At 43.2% G+C, this 18,320-nt stretch overlaps 1 protein-coding gene across 1 annotated transcript in view; it reads left to right on the top strand.

Moving 5' to 3' along the window:
• Window positions 1-363: 363 nt before the first annotated feature.
• The window catches only part of LOC119237553 (collagen alpha-4(VI) chain-like), a 78,484-nt gene continuing 60,527 nt past the window's right edge, over window positions 364-18,320 (top strand). Inside the window, exons 1-9 of the mRNA XM_054689881.1 lie at window positions 364-445; window positions 5,293-5,895; window positions 6,862-7,449; window positions 8,639-9,244; window positions 11,961-12,584; window positions 13,207-13,752; window positions 14,108-14,662; window positions 16,707-17,041; window positions 18,236-18,314. Coding sequence (XP_054545856.1) covers window positions 370-445; window positions 5,293-5,895; window positions 6,862-7,449; window positions 8,639-9,244; window positions 11,961-12,584; window positions 13,207-13,752; window positions 14,108-14,662; window positions 16,707-17,041; window positions 18,236-18,314 — 4,012 coding nt within the window. The 5' untranslated portion in view covers window positions 364-369. The remainder of the gene's footprint in view (window positions 446-5,292; window positions 5,896-6,861; window positions 7,450-8,638; window positions 9,245-11,960; window positions 12,585-13,206; window positions 13,753-14,107; window positions 14,663-16,706; window positions 17,042-18,235; window positions 18,315-18,320) is intronic.

The raw sequence follows: 18,320 nt of genomic DNA, 5'->3' as shown, positions 1-18,320 counted from the left end.
TTATGTTCTACCAAATGAATTCAGCATGTGAAGCGGAAGTTCTACCCCATGCCCTATATGCACTTTTCTTTATAGCCACAGCTGGAAAACTTTAAACAGTGAAATCTGAGGTATATACCCTGGATGTTTACAAAATTCTTCCCAAGTTGGGTCAGCTAAACCATTTTTCTTGCACAATTGAAACAATGTGGCAACACATCCTTTATTTTTATAAACTCTCCCTTGGTCTGGGGAAACACATAATTGCATTTTTAAAAAATTCACACCATGGTGGTATGATAAACATAGGATATGATGCACCCCTTTGAAGTGCATGAAGTCATCATTTTAATTAGGTGCTTTCTTTTCCTTTTTAGGTGCAGATCTAGAATGGAGACCTGGAAGATTTTTTGGAGCATCAGCTTCCTTGCAGCTAGTTTTGGATTCATCACATCACAGAGAATTGGTAGTGTGTCACATTTTCGAAACCAGAAATGCTCTTTCCAGGAACCAATTGAAAGAAAGAAAAATAGTTTTAAAAGAAAAACATTACAGGAGCCTTATCATTAGCAAAAGGGAAATGATTCTTTTAGAGAGAACTTCTTATTTGAAAGCTTTTTAAAAAAAATTTTTAATTTAGGTTCTTTTTTTTATTTAAATTTTATTTTTTCTATTCCCCATACAATTACAACCCCCTTATTTTGAGCCCAAGCCCTCCTTTCCCCGCCCCCCACCCCCCATAGAGTGTCTCTGGTTCATAATTGTTTGTAGATTTTGATATTTTCTTTCTTATAGTTATTCTTTTTCTTGGTCCCTTATTTAAGTTTTCTAGATTCCTGCTATGAGTGAGACCATCCAGTATTTTTCTTTTTTTTTCTGACTTATTTCGCTGAGCATGATCCCTTCCAGCTCCATCCATGTTGCTACAAATTGCATGTGTTTATCTTTTTTGAATGCTGAGTAATATTCCATGGTGTATATGTACCACATCTTCTTGATCCAGTCATCTATTTTTGGGCATTTGGGTTGTTTCCAAAGCTTAGCTAAAACTTTTGATGAATGGCAGGCACTTGTTATCCTCAAGCTTATCCTCAAGCAACAAAAAAACGAGTTCTTGAAAGAACAGCTTCCTTCCCAGTGTGTCACCAGCCTCTCAAGCGCTTCTGTCAACAGGGACTTGTCAATTGATTGATATTTTGCTGTGTCTCCTTTGACAGAGCTATTCTGAGGGGTAATTGTTAACCGCAAGTGGGTGTTTTACCAAATGCCAGTGACACCTCGGCAATCTGGGGGCAGTCATTTTAACAAATTGTTGGGACTTTTCAAGATGAAAGTCCCATCAAGACAAGATCATTTGAGTAGCTCGAAGCCCCACTGAGACCATATTGACGTTTAAATATTCAGATACAATTACACGGCTTTTTTGTTGTTGGGGACAAACATGAAGCTGTCTAAATCTTCCCCGGTGCCTCTGACACCCCTCCCTTGGGAACAGAAGCTGTTGACAGTCTTTTCATGCTTCAAACATCTTCTAAAATGACAAAGTCCTAGTGGAGGGGTTAAGAAAGTGACAGTATATAATTGTGACAAAGTGTCATACTTCATTCAAGTTGCACATAAAAGAATCAGCATTTATTTGCCTGCAAAATACTCTATAGATGTTTGGTTTCTCTTGGTTGGAAGGGGAAACACCTTGTAGTCTATGTTTGGTCTCTTCCAAAAGAGACATTAGGGGATGAAGTGGTCAGCCAACCCTGGAGCACCCCCTGAATTCTCTCCTTTTAATAGGGTTGAATTTTGGAAATGCAACTTGGGAATTCATCTTGGAAAAGCAATGTGGAAAAGGAAATATAGCTTACAGGGCCTTAAACCTGCCTTTTCAATCATCATGCCTCCACTTGGTTTTGTGACCAAGATTAGCAAACTGCTGAGAGGTGGGACTTAGAACTCTAGGAATGACAAATGAATGTGGTGTCTTTGGAGTACTCCAACCTTCGCCAGCCCTTCTCTGTCTAAACTCTCATGCAGACTTTGCCTTTCCATAGTATGGACCTTTGATTTAATCTTGTTTTTGGCAGTATAGGGCTGGACTGGCTGTCAGGAGACCTGGTTTCTTATACTGGCTCTTTGAATGGATTTACATAAGTTACTTTGCCTCTCCTTTCCTTTCTTTCATTTGTTAAAGATTTATTTATTTATGCATACAAGAGCTGGGGTGTAAGCCAGAGGTGCAGAGGGTGAGAGGATTCACCAGAGATAGAGTGGGGAGTAGAACAGGTGGATTGACTGAAGTACACTGCTGAGGGGAGCAGCGGGCGAGTCTGGAGAGGTCTGCTGCACCATGTGGGTATCTCCCTGGCCAGGGATCAAACTCGTGCCACAGTGCCTGCCAACAGCCTCACAGCACTGATTCTTAACCCCGAGCACCACCAGGGAGGCCCCATCTTTCCTTTTCTATGAGATGGATGAATTGGATTCTTTATTCTATACTTGCACTGTTCAGCCACACGTGACTATTTAAAATAAATTAAGATTCAGTAAAATTAGAAACAGTTTTTTCTATTATAGTGGCTACATTTTAAGAGCTCAGTGACCACATATAGTGGCTACAGTATTGCATTGACTCTCCCATAGGATTATTTTCAGCTCTGAAATTTTCTGAGTTCCCTATTTGGTTTTCTAATGAGTAAGATTTCTGTCATTGTAAGTGATGTCTTATCCCTCCCTCTTCCTCTTACCCTTTTCCCCAAAATTCCCTTGCTCAAATATTTTTTTGGTGCACTGTCTAGACACTTAGGTGGTGGATACACAAAGAAAAGATGCAGTATCAGTTTTCACGGCACTCATAGTCCAATTGGGGAGTTTGACATTAATCAAATCAGTGCACTGATGAATGTTAGATTATAAACCTAGATAACAGAATATGTTTCTATGGGAATTTTATCAGAAGGCAAGAAAAGGAAAGGAAGGGAAAGGGAATTCAATGGAGGAAATTGCACTGGTAAGTGGGAGGGTGCAGAGTTAGAGAAGCGGCACTGAGGTGGCTGGAACACAGAGGGCACATGGAGAGGGCGAGAGATAAAGCTCGAGATAGTGCAGGGCCAGCATTTTAACCCACCTAGCACAAAACCAAACTTGAGGTGTGTTTAACCAGTGTGGGATAATTATCCTTTGGATTGTCAGCTGCTTTAAGCTGAAACCATCTTTAAGTGGTTTCTGCTTTTTTGTTTCTCCTCTCTCTCATCACCAATCTTAAGTATTCTCCTCCCATAAGCAAATGGTGAAGCTGGCGGGGTGGGGGGTGGGGGCGGGCAGTGAGGGGAAGAAATCACGGTGGTCAGTGAGAAATACATGTATCATAATCATCTCTTTTCCTTGGTGGCTACATACTGTGTTTGGTCCACATTTTACCTCTTGCCACAGAAAAGCAAAATTTGAGTTGGAAGGGACCAGGTCATCTGGTCAACCCCTGTTCTACAGCGATATAATCTGAGAACCACAGACATTCTCTAAGCCTTCCAAGGTGGATACTCCAACTCTAACTGGTGAAGCCAGTTGGGATTGAAGTCCCAGGATTAGAGAGGCTGAGGGCAAGTTTCACAACACAGACATTATTTCAGTGAACGGATTCTTTGGTTAAATTCAACAAATACATATTAGTGCTCCTTGATGGCAGGAAATTGTACAAGTTGCTTGGGAGAAACAGATATGTTTTAAAGCCTGTACCTTCAAAGCAAGTAAAATTAAAATGTGGTCAATTTAAAATTTTTAGAAGTCACAACATAAGCTATTTAATTTTATTTTTTGTTTATTCTTTAATTTACCGAGTTTGTATTGTAAAAATGGGTGTTTATTTTGGTTTTTCTATGCTTTATGTTTTTTTCCAAATTGATATTTAAATGGGTGGTCCATAAAATTTATCTAAATCCCTTGGAGAATGATTAATGTCAAATGGATGCATTCCATTGGCAAATGATTAGTGTCCAGGGATGCATTCATTCACCATGATCGTATTTAAATTGACAGAGATTCACGAAACAAACAAAACAGTAGAGGCTTGAGTTCAGGGAGTCAAAGGACAAATATGAGCCACACCAATCTGAGCCAAGGGATCTGTGACTGTGTTATTTAGAGAGATGATAGGGTTCCCACACTCTCTGAAACTAGGGTATCATGGGGAAAACTTCCATAAACGGACGCAACCTAAGGTAAGGAAATAATTACCATTAATTTACATGGACATCTTTGAATATTCCCATATCCCCAAAATAACCTACCATATACCAACTAACAAAACATCTAAAATAACAGTAACACAAGGTAAAGACAGGAATGATAAAAACACAGCCCGTATAAAGTAGTTTGGGAAAAGGGCCTTGGCGGGGCCACTCTCCCTGCTCAGGGCCCTGCTGCCTCCATCACAGCTGCTGCAAAAATAGGCTGAATGCTATTTTGGGGTTCTGTCATAAAAGCAAAAACCTTCTTCAGCTTTCTTTTGTTTAGCAAAAAAGGCCCTAATGGAGGTCTTCTGCTTGGTAAAAATGAAGTGACCTAACATGATGCTTCTAACTAGGGGATACCCCTACTGTTTAGGACAAACATGTAAGGGAATGAAAGAAGTAAGACAGGGTATGGTTAGTGAGAAATACATATATCATAATCATGTATTATGATTATGGGGTGGTGGGATGAGGGATGGGACCTGAGAAAATCAACTCTGCCTGAGCCCTGAAAGATGCAGGAGCAGAAATAGCTCCATGTATGATTTTAGTTACAATTGGAGGGGGAGGGGGGCATGTGATTGTATCCCCAGGTGACCAAACATTGGCCATCTAGGTGGCGGGGTGAATTCCTGAAGGTCTTCGGACGAGCCCTCCTTCAACCAGGGCCGGGTCTCTGGGCAAGGTCTCCAGCACAAGCAGTTTACTATTGCACTTGCAGCAGCTGCAGCATCTGTGCTGACTGGCAGAGCAGATCTAGGTGGGATACTAGTAGTGTACTCTGTTGATAGAAAACTGGTTTCTTTTATTCATTTGAGGTGATGTGCGCAGGGTCCATGTCAGGGATGTAATGGAAAGGTCAAATGTCTGTTAGAATGGAACAGAGGGTGGCAGGTGAGCCAGGGTAGATGGTGACTAAGAGGAAGCTAAGGGAGACAATAGTGTGCTGGGCTTTCTGCCAGAGAGCTATACCAGAGGGCTAGGCAGGTAGATACGTGGGATAGAAAGGCACTGAATTAAGAGAGATGGAGTCTAGCCAGTAGCCAGTAGCCAGTTTTGCTGTATTTTATCTTAAGTTGTCTCTCTTCTCCAGTCTGCAGGGAGGCCTCTGTGGGAGACGTCGTGTTTCTGGTGCACACCAACATCAGGACCCCGTATGTCCACTACATGAGGAAATTCTTGAGCAACCTAGTAGGAGGTTTGAACGTCAGCAGGGAGGCCATCCATGTGGGGCTGGTCCTGTACAATGACATTCCCCATTCAGAGTTCCTGCTTTCCACCTACCACCACAAAAACGAAATAATGAAACATATTCAGAAGCTTCAGTTTAAACCCGGGGGCAACAAGATGGGTTTGGCCCTGCAGTTCCTTCTAAGTTCTCACTTCCAGGAGAAAAACGGGAGCCGGGCCGGCCAGGGTGTGCCTCAGATCGCTGTGGTGATCAGCAGTCAAGCATCAGAGGACCCTGTGCAGGAACCTGTTGAGGCGCTTAGAAGGGCAGGCATCCTGCTGTATGCTGTTGGCATCAAAGATGCGGCATCAAAGGAGCTCAGGGAGATCGCGAATAGTCCTCCAGAGAAATTCACCTCCTTCATTCCTAACTTCCCTGCGCTGACCCGTCTGGCCCCAGCGCTGCTGCTGGAGCTCTGTGCCACGCTGGCAAAGGCAGCTCAACCTGTAGACCATGTCTCTCCAGGTACAGACACCTTTCCCTTCTTATTTTCCACATGTTTAATTGAATAGCAAATTTCCATTATTTGGACTCTATGCTCCACTGCAATCACTGCCCAAAGACTTAGCAACTCTTTTTGTAAATGCTGTAAGTCTTGTGCTGATTCTATGTATGAGTGTAGTATGAAGCCATTTTGAAGGAAGAGTGATTTTTCCCCCCGAATGATGCTATTCCTAGATTAATTTAGTTATATTGCTTAGATGGGAGCTGGGGGTGGGGAGGGGCAGAAGAGCTCCCTGGAAGTTTGCTTATTTGACAGTCTGAGTGTTGGTTTCATGTGCTGATGAACAGAAGAATTGTAAGGTGAAGAAAGATTGGGGTTCAAATCCTAGTTTTCCACTTTACAACTGTCATCTTGAACAAGTGACTTTATCTCTGTGTCCTTTTTCTTTTTTTAAAGGCTTATTTATTTATTTTATACAAGAACCGGGGTACAGGCCAGATGCATGGGAGGGTAAGAGGATTCACCAGAGACAGAGTGGGGAACAGAATAGGCAGACTGACGAAATACACTGCTGAGGGGAGCAGCAGGTACAACAGGAGAGGTCTGCCACGCCATGTGGGACCCTCACCAGCTGGCTGGATCGAACCAGCGCTGCAGAGTCTGTGGACAGCTTCGCAGTGCGTTGCTCAACTGCCTGCACCACCAGGGGAGGCCCGACTTTATCTCTCTGAATCTAAATTTTATTCCTGGCTGATCACACCTGCCTCAGGGATGCTATATTTACATAAGTATTTTTCTTCTTAATGAGATTCCAGGGATTGTCCAAGTGGATTTCATGATTGACGGTATCAGTAGATCAGGGGCCACTGAGAATGAGCTGCCTGGCATTGCTCTCCCTTTCTGTATCCCGTTAAATTTCATTGATTCTAAGAATTTTAAGTGAAGACCTGCTGACCCCATCCCTCTTGTCCTCTCTCCTCCTGTAGCCTGCAAAGAAGCAGTGTTGGCAGACATCGTGTTCCTAGTAGACAGCTCAACTAGCATTGGGCCCCAGAACTTCCAGAAAGTAAAAAACTTCCTTCACTCTGTCGTCTTGGGGCTGGACATCAGCAGTGACCAGGTCCGAGTGGGACTCGTCCAGTACAATGATAACATCTATCCAGCCTTTCAACTGGACCAGTACCCTCAAAAGAACGTGGTCCTGGAGCAGATCCAGAATCTGCCCTACCGAACAGGAGGCACAAACACAGGGAGTGCCCTGGAGTTTGTCAGGACCAACTATTTGACCGAGGCAGCTGGCAGCCGGGCCAAGGACAGGATCCCACAAATAGTTATTCTGGTGACAGACGGGGAGTCAAGTGATGAAGTCCAGGAGGCAGCAGAGTCATTGAAAGAAGATGGGGTTTTTGTGTATGTGGTAGGGATCAATGTCCAGGATGTCCAGGAGTTGCAAAAAATAGCCAGTGAGCCATTTGAGAAATTTCTCTTCAACACCAAGAACTTCAACATCCTGCAGGGTTTCTCAGGAGGGATTCTACAGACTCTGTGCTCGACAGTGGAGGGAAGGATAAAAGGTAAGAAACTGATCCTTACCCAACAGTTCAACACAGATGACTCAGTGCAATAGGAGTCAGAATAAACACAGAGCTGTGGGAGGGCAGGGGATGGAGCAATTTGCTATCACTGCAGAAATCAGGAGACTTCCAAATGAGGGGGACATTTGAGCTGGGGATCGAAGGATGGAGTTCTCCAGGGTCGAAAAGCAGAGGAAATAGAATGCATCTTGGGGGCTGGAAGACCCGTTTGTTTACTTCTGCCAGTGCCAATTTCTAGTTAGGTCTGCTTGAACAAGCAGCTTCATTTCTTGCTTCAGCTTTTCTCATCTGCACAATGGAGATAATAATATTTGCCTAGTAGGATGGTTTAATGCAGGTTGAATCAGATAAAGTGGATGCATGTAAGATATTGAAGGATTAAACATAGCAAGACAGCAGCCATTTTAAGGAAGACGACCATTTTGAAGAGCACAGCTGAGCCCAAGTTTCGTTTCAGGGTAAAACCACAAGTTCCACAAGGCAAGGATAAACAAAACTTAAAGGTTGCCAAAGAAAGGTACACAATCAGATTAAACTTGGTCCCTGTTGTGAAAGGTCCCCTTTTTCTGATATGAAAGGTCCCCTTTTTCTGCTGTCAACAGAGTATAAAAAACAGCTTGTCACCCTTAAAGGGGTCCTTCTCTCAACCTGATGAGACTGCTGTGTCAGTACACCAGGCAGAGTCGGACCCTAGCTTAAGCTAGCAATAAAGCCTTTTTGCTTTTGCATCTCTGGCTCCATGTAGTTTTTGGGAACCCCGGACGGAATTGAGGCGCCAACTCCTAACATGCATATCTCCAGTACAAAGTAACTTCTCAGCATGTTTACCTTGCCTCCACCACTGTTTGAAGAAGAAGAACTAAAAGAAACTTTAGTCTGATAAAGCAGACAATCATGGTAACAGGGTAAAATGCAAGGAAGTCTTGAGGGAGTGTTCTCCAGAGGAGGTAGCAGGACCATCTACTCAGAGTTGCATAAGTAAGCATCTCTCCATCTTACATTCACCACCAAAATCCTCCTTGTGTTCAATTCTCATGAGATCTTGATTTTGTTACGGAGCAGCCCCGTATGTAATTATGTATGGAATTAGCTTTAGGACATCCTTTTCCCTCTAACAATTTGACTTAGTTTCTTCTGGCTTTTGCTCCTCTTCTCTATTCTGTTCCAGAATTCACCAAGGCCTATGCAGATGTGGTCTTTCTTGCCGACACCTCACAGGGCACATCACAGACCAGTTTCCAGAGGATGCAGACTTTCATCTCCAGAGTGATCGGCTTGCTGGATGTTGGCAGGAACAAGTACCAGATTGGACTGGCTCAGTATGGTGGTCAAGGTCACGCTGAATTTTTGCTCAATACCTACCAGACCAAGGATGAGATGATTGCTCACATCCAAGAACACTTTTTACTCAGGGGTGGCCCCCGAAGGACAGGCAAAGCTCTTCGATACCTTCATCAGACCTTCTTCCAGGAGGCAGCGGGAAGCCGATTTCTCTTGGGCACCCCACAGTACGCAGTGGTCCTTACCTCGGGCAGATCTGTGGATGAGGTTCAAGATGCCGCACAGACCTTGAGGGAGAAAGGCGTGAGGGTTATGTCTGTGGGTGTACAGGACTTTGATAGGCAAGAACTAGAAGAGATGGGATCCCCATCCCTTGTCTATGAGATGCACGGACAAGACGGAGTCAGACAGATGATGCAGGATGTGAGTGAGATGATCCAGGGCACTGGGAAGCCAGAGACCAGGACTGCGCCTGAGCAGGAGGCTCTTGTAGGTAAGACTTGATCCTGAAGTGTGCGAGTCGCTGGAAGCGCGCATGAAAGAATAGAGTTCGACAGATTTCCCCTTTCAGGGGCACATAGCAGGTTTACCCAGAAAAGGAGGCAAGGATGTTTGCACAGACACAGGCAGGCAAAGGCTGCATTTTGAAAGTGAGACACAGGGCAAGCTAGAAATTATGTAGTTTTAGTGACAGTGCAGGAGGGGACCTCTGAAGAATTTAGGGAGGCTTCAGAGATAAGGACAACCAAGGGAATGTAACCAATTCCACTAGGAAAAACAAACATCCCAGGACCAAGGACGACATTGTTAACGCTGGTCCTGGTTTCCTTCAGGTGGTAAAGGGAGGCGGAGATTGGAGAAATGGAGAGTGGTTTAATTTATGGACAACTTAGAAGGGCAGCTGTTTAACTTCAATGCAGGGATGCCCATCCAGAGGACTGGGCCATAAAGATAAAGATGCAACAAATGGGGAAAGAGAAAGCTGTTAGATAAGGAATGTGAAGATCCCCCACTCAGTAGCAAATTACGTGAGACAGCCGAGAACTAACCAATCACAAAGAAACTGGTGGAGCTTTAGAATAATGAGGGAAAAAAGGGTATATATTCCCTGAGACACGACTCCACTTTGGCTTCCTTGCCCCTCCCAGGCCTGGTTTCCTGGACTGGGAGTCCCACTTTATTTCTGCTCTTTTTCTCCTCAATAAACTTTTTCTTTCTTTAAACAAACCTGCCTCTTCTCGCTTGCTTGCCTGAGCGTCTGCGAAGTTCCTGCTGCGGCTTCGTGAGACACCAACCCGTGGGGGTCTAGTGGCTGGGACTCAGTGCTGCCCCTGCAGCCTGGGATCTGTTCCTGGCTGAGAGACTAGGCCTGACAATTCCGGTATCAAAAGGACAGGTTTACTAGGCAAAGGAAAGGAGAAGATGTTTGTTTAGATACAAGAGGGCAGAAAGAGTTGCTGCTTTGCAAAGGATAAATGTTTGTAAAAAGAAACATCTGCATAGTCACAGGTGAGCTGAAGAGCAGCATTTTGCAAAGGAAAAGCTTTTGTGAAAAAGAAACCCCTGTTACTACAGGCGGGCAGGAGAGCTGCTGCTTGCCAGTGCACAAATTGTACTGCTAGTGTTCTTTTTTGGGGGAGAGGTTCATTCCTCTGTGAAGTTTTATCTGTTGTTAGGTTAATCACTTCTAGGGTGTGACTACATTGATATGTAATGACTGGCGATTCTCTGTAATGGCCCTCAATCTCCATATCCCCAATCTCTGGTCTGAGGCCTCTGGATTTTTCATTTCCATAGCTGGTTTAACAACTATGTTAATCTCTTCTACCCGCCATTCCCACCCAATTTCTGTAACAGGGCCAAATTAGTCTTTAAGAAAGTTTTCAGTAGCAGACTGGATTGCACAAGACATCTCAGTTCCAGAAAAACTTTAAGATGGACATAGGGAGGATGTCTGTGCCCAGCCCAGTGGTGACTGATAAAGAGGAAGCAGATGAATCCTGGAGAAAACTGGAAAGGAGAATAACAGCACTTGGTAGTATTATAGGACAGCCCCGATATTGAGGAGGGGCAGGGAACCTGGAACCTCCCCCTTTCCTGGGGACCACCCTGTTACAGTAGCAGCAGGTGAAGAAGGGGAATTCTGAGGCTTGGAGTTTCTGAAGGTGTTTTAGACTCAGCAAAATCCTGGCAACACCCTCTTTTTTAAATCTAGGATTGGTTTTTTGTTCTTTTATTTAAAAAGGGTCAAAGGGAAACTTTTGGGACACTGAGAGACCAAAAATAAGTCAAAGGTTATTCTGTTGTCCCCATATTCTCTTCTCTACACACTGTTTCACGATATTCAGCTGTTTACATACAAAATTCTCAACATTCAGCTGTTTACATACCAATATGCACAGTTTTCTGCATATGTGGTTATCACTTCCTGCTAGAAGGTTTCTTTTTTTATGCATCAAAGCAGATTTGGACCTCTACAGGTTTCCTAACATCAGACACTGCCGAAAGAGGGCAGGGAGGTGTCTAGACTTCTCTTAGAAGGGAATTTCTACGTCACTAACTTCATTACTTCATTTAAGCCAGGTTAAAGGGAAGGTTTTCTTTTACCAAAATGAAATAACCAGCTACACCAACTTTTAGACAATTTTCCAAAGACGCTTGCAACATTTCATGATGCTTCTGTAGAAATGACATGTCATTTATCAGAAAAGGGTACACAAGTTACAAGTCACACTTTGCTATCTGTCTTTCACCAAGAGAGAGGAAAATGTACTGTATCAGGGAGGTTTCAGGCTTGTAAAAGAGAATTTGATCCAGGGACTCCTGAAGCTAGAAAAATAAACACGTCAAATTAGACTTAAATGCTTCTCATGGACTTAGATGAATGGAAAAATAATCTTGAAACACTTCCTTGTGGGTGGTCACATATTCATATATTTCATAAGTGATGTGTTTACACTTTCCATGAAAAATTTTGAGCTAGGAATTACCCTGTGGTGATCTTTGATCCACCATGTCAAATGATGGTCATGCAGGTGTTTTTTAAATCCTACAACATAATAACAAAAGTTAATATAATATCTGTCAGTACCATTTGTAATACTAGAAATGTTAGCATACAAAATATAGCATAATACACATATATAGACTGAGTGGTCTTTATTACTGTGTTCTTATGCTAACACCCTTCTTTCTGGTTTTGTTTGTAGCATGTCTGATTGCTATTCCAACTGACTTAGTTTTCCTAATTGAGGAGTTTAGCAGGGCTAGGCAATCAAATTTCCAGCAAGTGGTCAATTTCTTAAAGACCACGGTCAGCTCTCTGCGCATCCATCCTGATGTGGTGAGAATGGGCTTGGTCTTTTACAGTGAAGAACCACATCTTGAGTTTTCACTGGATACTTTTCAGAATGCAAACAAAATCTTGGAACATTTAGACAAGTTAACCTACAGGGGAAGAAGAGGAAAGACCAAGACTGGTGCTGCTTTGGATTTCCTAAGGAAAAGAGTTTTCATTCAGGAGAAGGGCAGCAGGCATGGGGTCCAGCAGATGGCCGTGGTCATCACAGACAGCAGCTCTCACGACAACGTGTCCAGATCTGCTTCTCTCCTCCGCAAAGCGGGGGTCACCATCTATGTGGTGGGCACCCAGCTTGCCTCAGACAATAAGGACCTGGAGAAGATAGCGTCATATCCTCCTTGGAAGCATGTCACCCAACTGGAATCCTTTCTGCAACTTTCCATTGTGGAAAGAACCATTAAGAACCAGCTCTGCCCTGAGATTACGGGAAGAGGGGCTTCTGTTTCCAGGACAGACCATGCCCTACAAGAAGGTAGGAGGAAACTTTTCAAATGCGGTCTTTTTTTTAAAGTAATCTTTATTCTTCTTGTTCCATATACCTGTCTTCTATACTTGAATTATTTCAATTCAAGTTACCCATCCCTTCATGGGTAAATGCCCAGCCAAATAGGGTTGTCCCAAAGTGGGGCCACTGAGACTTGAAAGCTTGCCACAAGTCGAAGGTGACCCCAGGGGACACGGGTAGGTAAGTGGGTGCGAGAAGGGTGAGGACAAGCAGCCAATACAGGCTGAGTTAGAGAGCACATTATGGCTGAAGGTGACTGGGGCTCAGTTTTGCTGGGGCTTCAGGAAAACCTTGTAGAAGTCACCTTGGAGTTGTCCTACCCAAAATGCAAAGGAACCTGGGTAGTTATTCACCAACTCCTGTCAATCATTGGTTGGTTTCTATTCCCAAAGTCATCCCACCCAGTGTGTAGACTGATCTATGCTCCTGGCCAAAGAATGTCCTTACAGAGGCACAGGTGTTTTCACAGAAAGCGGTTGACTCTCAAGGAAACCACGAATGCCAAGGGAAGATGGGTCGGGACAGGGCTCAGGCTACATGCCTTCTCGTACTTTGTTCTAATGGGTCACTGCTGTTTCTTTTTGCCTAGGTTGTGTGCATGTGGAGAAGGCAGATATCTACTTCCTTATTGATGGATCTGGCAGCATCTACCCAGACAATTTCCTTGAAATGAAGTCATTCATGTATGAGATGATAAAGATGTTCCAAGTTGGGCCCGACAGAGTACAGTTCGGAGTTGTCCAGTACTCAGAGGGAGTTAGAATTGAATTTTTTCTTGACCAGTATTCCAGTGTGGCAGGGCTGAAGGGAGCCCTTGATGGCATCCAGCAGAAGGGAGGCGGCACCATGACCGGGGGGGCCTTGCATACCATGGCTCAGGTCTTCACAGGCACTGCTCGCCAAGATGTGCCTTGGTATCTCATTGTCATCACCGATGGTAAATCTTCCGACCCGGTGGCTAAGGCTGCAGAGGCACTGAGGGGAGGCAGAGTCAGCATTTATGCAATTGGCATCAGAAACGCAAACACTACCGAACTTAAGGAAATAGCTGACGACAAGGTATATTTTGTCTATGAGTTTGATTCCTTGAAGTTCATCCATAAAGAGGTGGTACAGGACATCTGCTTCTCAGAAAGTAAGAATTTTTTTTCTTTAGCTTCTCTATCTCTCCAAATATATGTGTCTACTCTAATTGAATAGGCTTCTTTCTTGAAGGGTGGATTCCCTGATCTGAAAGTGAGTGGGACACAGTGACCATGACCTAGAATGAACCAAGCTGGTCATGTTTTATATCTTTATTATAAAGCTGTGTCTTATTTTGAGACTGGTCTGAGTCACAGACAATTTATTTCATTGAACTCTCCTGTCACTCCCTTTAAGAATATTTTCATGTTGTGGACATGCCTCACTAGACTGTCCTTGGGAATTTGTCATTAATTGGCTTCAGACTCTGAGTGAATGTTCTGCTCATTCCACTTCTTGCCCCCCAGCCTGTAAGACCAGGAAAGCTGACATCATCTTCCTGATAGATGGCTCAGAATCCATTTCCCCCAAAGACTTTGAAAAGATGAAGGAATTTATGAAGAGGATGGTGAATCTGTCTAATATTGGTCCTGATGAAATTCAGATTGGCCTCTTGCAGTTCAGCACAAATCCCCAGGAGGAATTCAGGCTCAATAAGTACTCCTTTAAGGTGGACATTCATGAAGCCATCTCAAACGTTCAACAACTGAATGATGGCACCCGCACCGGGAAAGCTCTGAATTTCACTCTGCCTTTTTTTGACAGTTCAAGGGGAGGAAGACCCAGCATTCATCAATATTTGATTGTGATCACAGATGGGGTCGCCCAGGATAATGTGGCTCTACCAGCCAAGGCGCTGAGGGACAGAAACATAATTATTTTTGCTCTAGGGGTGGGAAAAGCCCAAAACTCTCAGCTTTTGGAGATTACTAATGACCAGAGCAGAGTGTACTATGAAGAAAAATTTGAGTCCCTGCAGAACTTGGAGAAAGAAATATTTTATAGGGTCTGCATTCCACAAGGTGAGTGACAAAGGATTTGCTATAAGATCTACAAGCCCATCTTAGGTGTCAGTGACATTGTCGCCTCTTTCAACAGGAAGAAAGACTGACCCCTCTAGCGGGTGGATGCAGGGGAGCTCATGGGAGGAAAGGGTGGCTGACCTGAACTCCTGACCCTGGGGTTCCTTTCCCCTGGGAATTCTTGTCATCTATTCCCATGGCCATTTCCTCTGGCCTCCGGTGGCCTGAAGCTTCTCGGAACTCAGTCTCTACAAAGTCCTGACAACTCTTCCCTTTATTCTTCATAGATAGATAAACCAGTCAGAATGTGTAAACACAACTTACTGCAGATTTAGACATATTGAAAGGGAAATTCAGCAGAGAACAGTACCAGCTAGCCAATCTCTTTTATGAAGTAGAACAACTGTCTTCTCTATGTGGCTTTGTACAAAGGTCTCTCGACATTGTTGCCTCCCTAGGACCAGGTCATGCTCAATTCCACTTTATCTTCTCAAGTTTTTGTCCAAAAAAAGCAAGGTCCAGAGGCAAGGGCTCATCCCCCTGACATTTTGGACCTGCTCTTCTGCTCTTTTCCCAAGTCTTGCCTTTTAGTGGACTACTGATCCAGAGAATGTCCTCCTGGATGATTTCACTTCCTACCCATAGGGGGGCTGAGGAGGTCAGAAGTGAGATTCTACAGCACAATCCATTATAATCAGAATAGCAAACTTTTAGATGGTGCTCTTGTATTTTTTTTTTCCCAGCAGGGGTTGTTCCAAGGTTTTCACAAATTAAATTTTCACAACCTATGAAATAGGTACTATTTTACACAGGAGGAAGCTGAGGCACAGCAATAGCAGGCAATTGGGCTCTGTAAATAGCACAGCTGGGAACCTGAGGCCATCTGTTTCTACAGTCTGTGTTCTAAGTACTGTTCTATGTTGCCTTTTGGTAAAGTATAGGAGAGCACGCTAGGACCTCTCAAACTTTAACATGGGTTTGAATCACTTGGACCTCTTTTCAAAATATAGATTCCAATTCAGTAGGTCAGGGGTGGAATTCTGCATTTCTAACAAACCCTAGATGGTGCTGATCCTGCTCTTCCGAAACCACACTTTCAGCAGGAGGGTAGTAATAAGAGTATAGAGTATAGAATGGTAAAGTCTGGAGTCATGAAGCATAATATAGGCCAATGCAGCAAAGGGTTGTGTAGACAGAATAGCTTAGAATGTCATAGAATGGCACAACATGGTATAAACAAAAATATTAATTTCCTAAATAGAAAATTAGCTCCAGCTTTCCAAATCCTTTTCCATGACTTCCATGTATTTATGAACCTCTCTCTGCTTTGTTTTCTCATCTTTACACTATACTTTATTATCGCATACTAGACTATAGTATACTTTTCCACTGCCTAAAACAGAAAATTGGGGGTAATTGTTAGTTCTGATCTTTTCTAATATGCTCCCCTGAAACAAAGTATATGTATGGTGGTGAGTGAGGAAGAGAACTTTCAGGGGAGAAGAAAATAGTAACAGCTCATGCTGAAAGGGACTAAGGTTCATTTATATTCCCTTCATTCATTTGTCAAACTTGTACTGGGCATCTATTTTAGGCAGTGGGAAATTAGATGACACAGTTCCTACTATGAAGAAATCCTTGTTCAGTGGGAGAGAAGGATAAGGAAAGAAACAATAGACACGCAGAAGAATTTAATAAGTCAACTTGAAGAGCTGGAGACATAGTCAGCGGGAACTTGAGGGTTATTTGCACTGCTACTTGAAGGATAATTGTAATGAGTTCACCAGATTGGGGTGGGAGGTATGGGAAAGGACACTTCAAGTAGCAGGAATAGGCTCTGCAGTGGCACGGAGGTATGAAAGAGTATATATGCAACAGTTAGCTTTTGCTCGGTAACAAACCATCCCCTTGATTAAATGACAACAGTTATTTAACTTACACTTCTATGGGTTGACTGAGGTTAGTTTTGCTGATATCTTCTCCGCTTGCTTATGCATTTATAGATGACTAATTTGATTTTTTCCCCTCTCTTCCATCTTCAAAGGGTGTGACATTGATTTGTCTCTTGGAATTGATCTCTCTACTCCCACAAGGCAAGTTCAACAGATGCTTCAAAGGTTATTGCCAGAAGTGGTGCAACATTTGGACATTGTTTATAACGTCTGCTGTATTGTTTCTGGTGAGGTCAACCCCAAGTTCCGCTACTTGGTTCCTGACTCAAATGACCAGATTATCTTTGACTCAGGCTTTGAGAAGTACAGTGAGGAGATCATTCAGAAGTTCTTGGCTAATCAGTTTGCCAAGAGCAACTATATGGATGTGGAGTTTTTGAAGTCCCTGGGAGAAAGTGCTCTCCAATTTTCCGCTGCTAAAGTCAAGGTAATGAATGCTGAGAACTCATATTATGGATAAGACTTTTGTGACTGAGGTCAAACTGTCTTCATAGGAGATTCTATGTAGAATAGAGGAGAACTATAGTCTTGCTCAGTAAAGACCAACAAGAGGTGTGCTCTCATTCAATCAACAAATATATACTGAGTTCTAGAGATTCCTTGTTGAATGTCAGTAAGGTGTAGCTAAAGGATAAAGTCCCTGCCCTCAAGTTGCCCTAAGTTTAGTAATCCATATTCTTTTGTGGCATAAATCTCCCCCAAAACAACTTGGAAGATATTTTAAGATTATTTAGCTCCTTATGGTCACTCATTATTTCTGTACCTTGAACCATCTTTGGTGACAACTATTACTCTGCAATCCATCTCATCACTTCCTGGTGCCCCAGAACTATACAGCCACAAAAATCCACAGAGATGAAAAGATCCTTCATGACATATTAGGAAATGATATCCCCAAACTTCGAAAGTTACTTTTATATTATCCTTCAATCATTCATGCAATGGATTTATTTCTTGACTATTATGATTCCTTTAAAATTAGAATATTCACACATAACATTTTAATTGTAGAAAGTGCATTATTTGGTATTTTTACACTGATAAAGAAGAATATTGTAAGAATTTTTGGAAGGTTTTTTTTTTTTTTTTAAGATTATTTGTTTTTTACACAAGAACCGGGGTACAGGCCAGATGTGCGGGAGGGTGAGAGGATTCACCAGAGACAGAGCAGGGAACAGAACAGGCAGATTGACTGAAATACACTGCTGAGGGGAGCAGCAGGAGAGACAGGAGAGGTCTGCTGGCCATATGGGTTGCTCCGAGGCCAGCGGGGATCGAACCCACACTGCAGAGTCTACGGACAGCTTCACAGCGCAGCGCTCAACTCCTGCGCCACCATGGAGGCCCAGGAAGGTGTTTTTAAATGAACAGACTATTAATTTTTGTTTTTGGTTGGGGGAAGGTTGAAATAACAGTGAATGTGTAATAAAGTAACACATACATGTGTAAAACAGAACCCTGAGAAAGACTAGATAATACCAGAAAAGCTAAGCTTAACCTTGCATTTTAAGGAACGTGCAACTTACAGTATTTATTTTCTCCATTCCCCTTTCACTCCCCTCTTCCCTTTTTCTTCTCTCCCTGCTCCCTGTCTCCTTTACTTCCCTCTCATAAACAACAGGTACTTATAGTGTTTACAGATGGACTGGATGATAATTTAGAGAGGCTGAAGGAAACATCCGCGTTTCTCCGCAGCAGAGGTATGT

The sequence above is a fragment of the Talpa occidentalis genome, unplaced genomic scaffold (genome assembly GCF_014898055.3).
Source record: "Talpa occidentalis isolate TD23 unplaced genomic scaffold, MPIMG_talOcc4v2.1 talOcc4.10, whole genome shotgun sequence".
Lineage (NCBI taxonomy): Eukaryota > Metazoa > Chordata > Mammalia > Eulipotyphla > Talpidae > Talpa > Talpa occidentalis.
The sequence above is the reverse complement of the archived record's forward strand: the minus strand, read 5'-3'. Positions and strand labels throughout refer to the sequence as shown.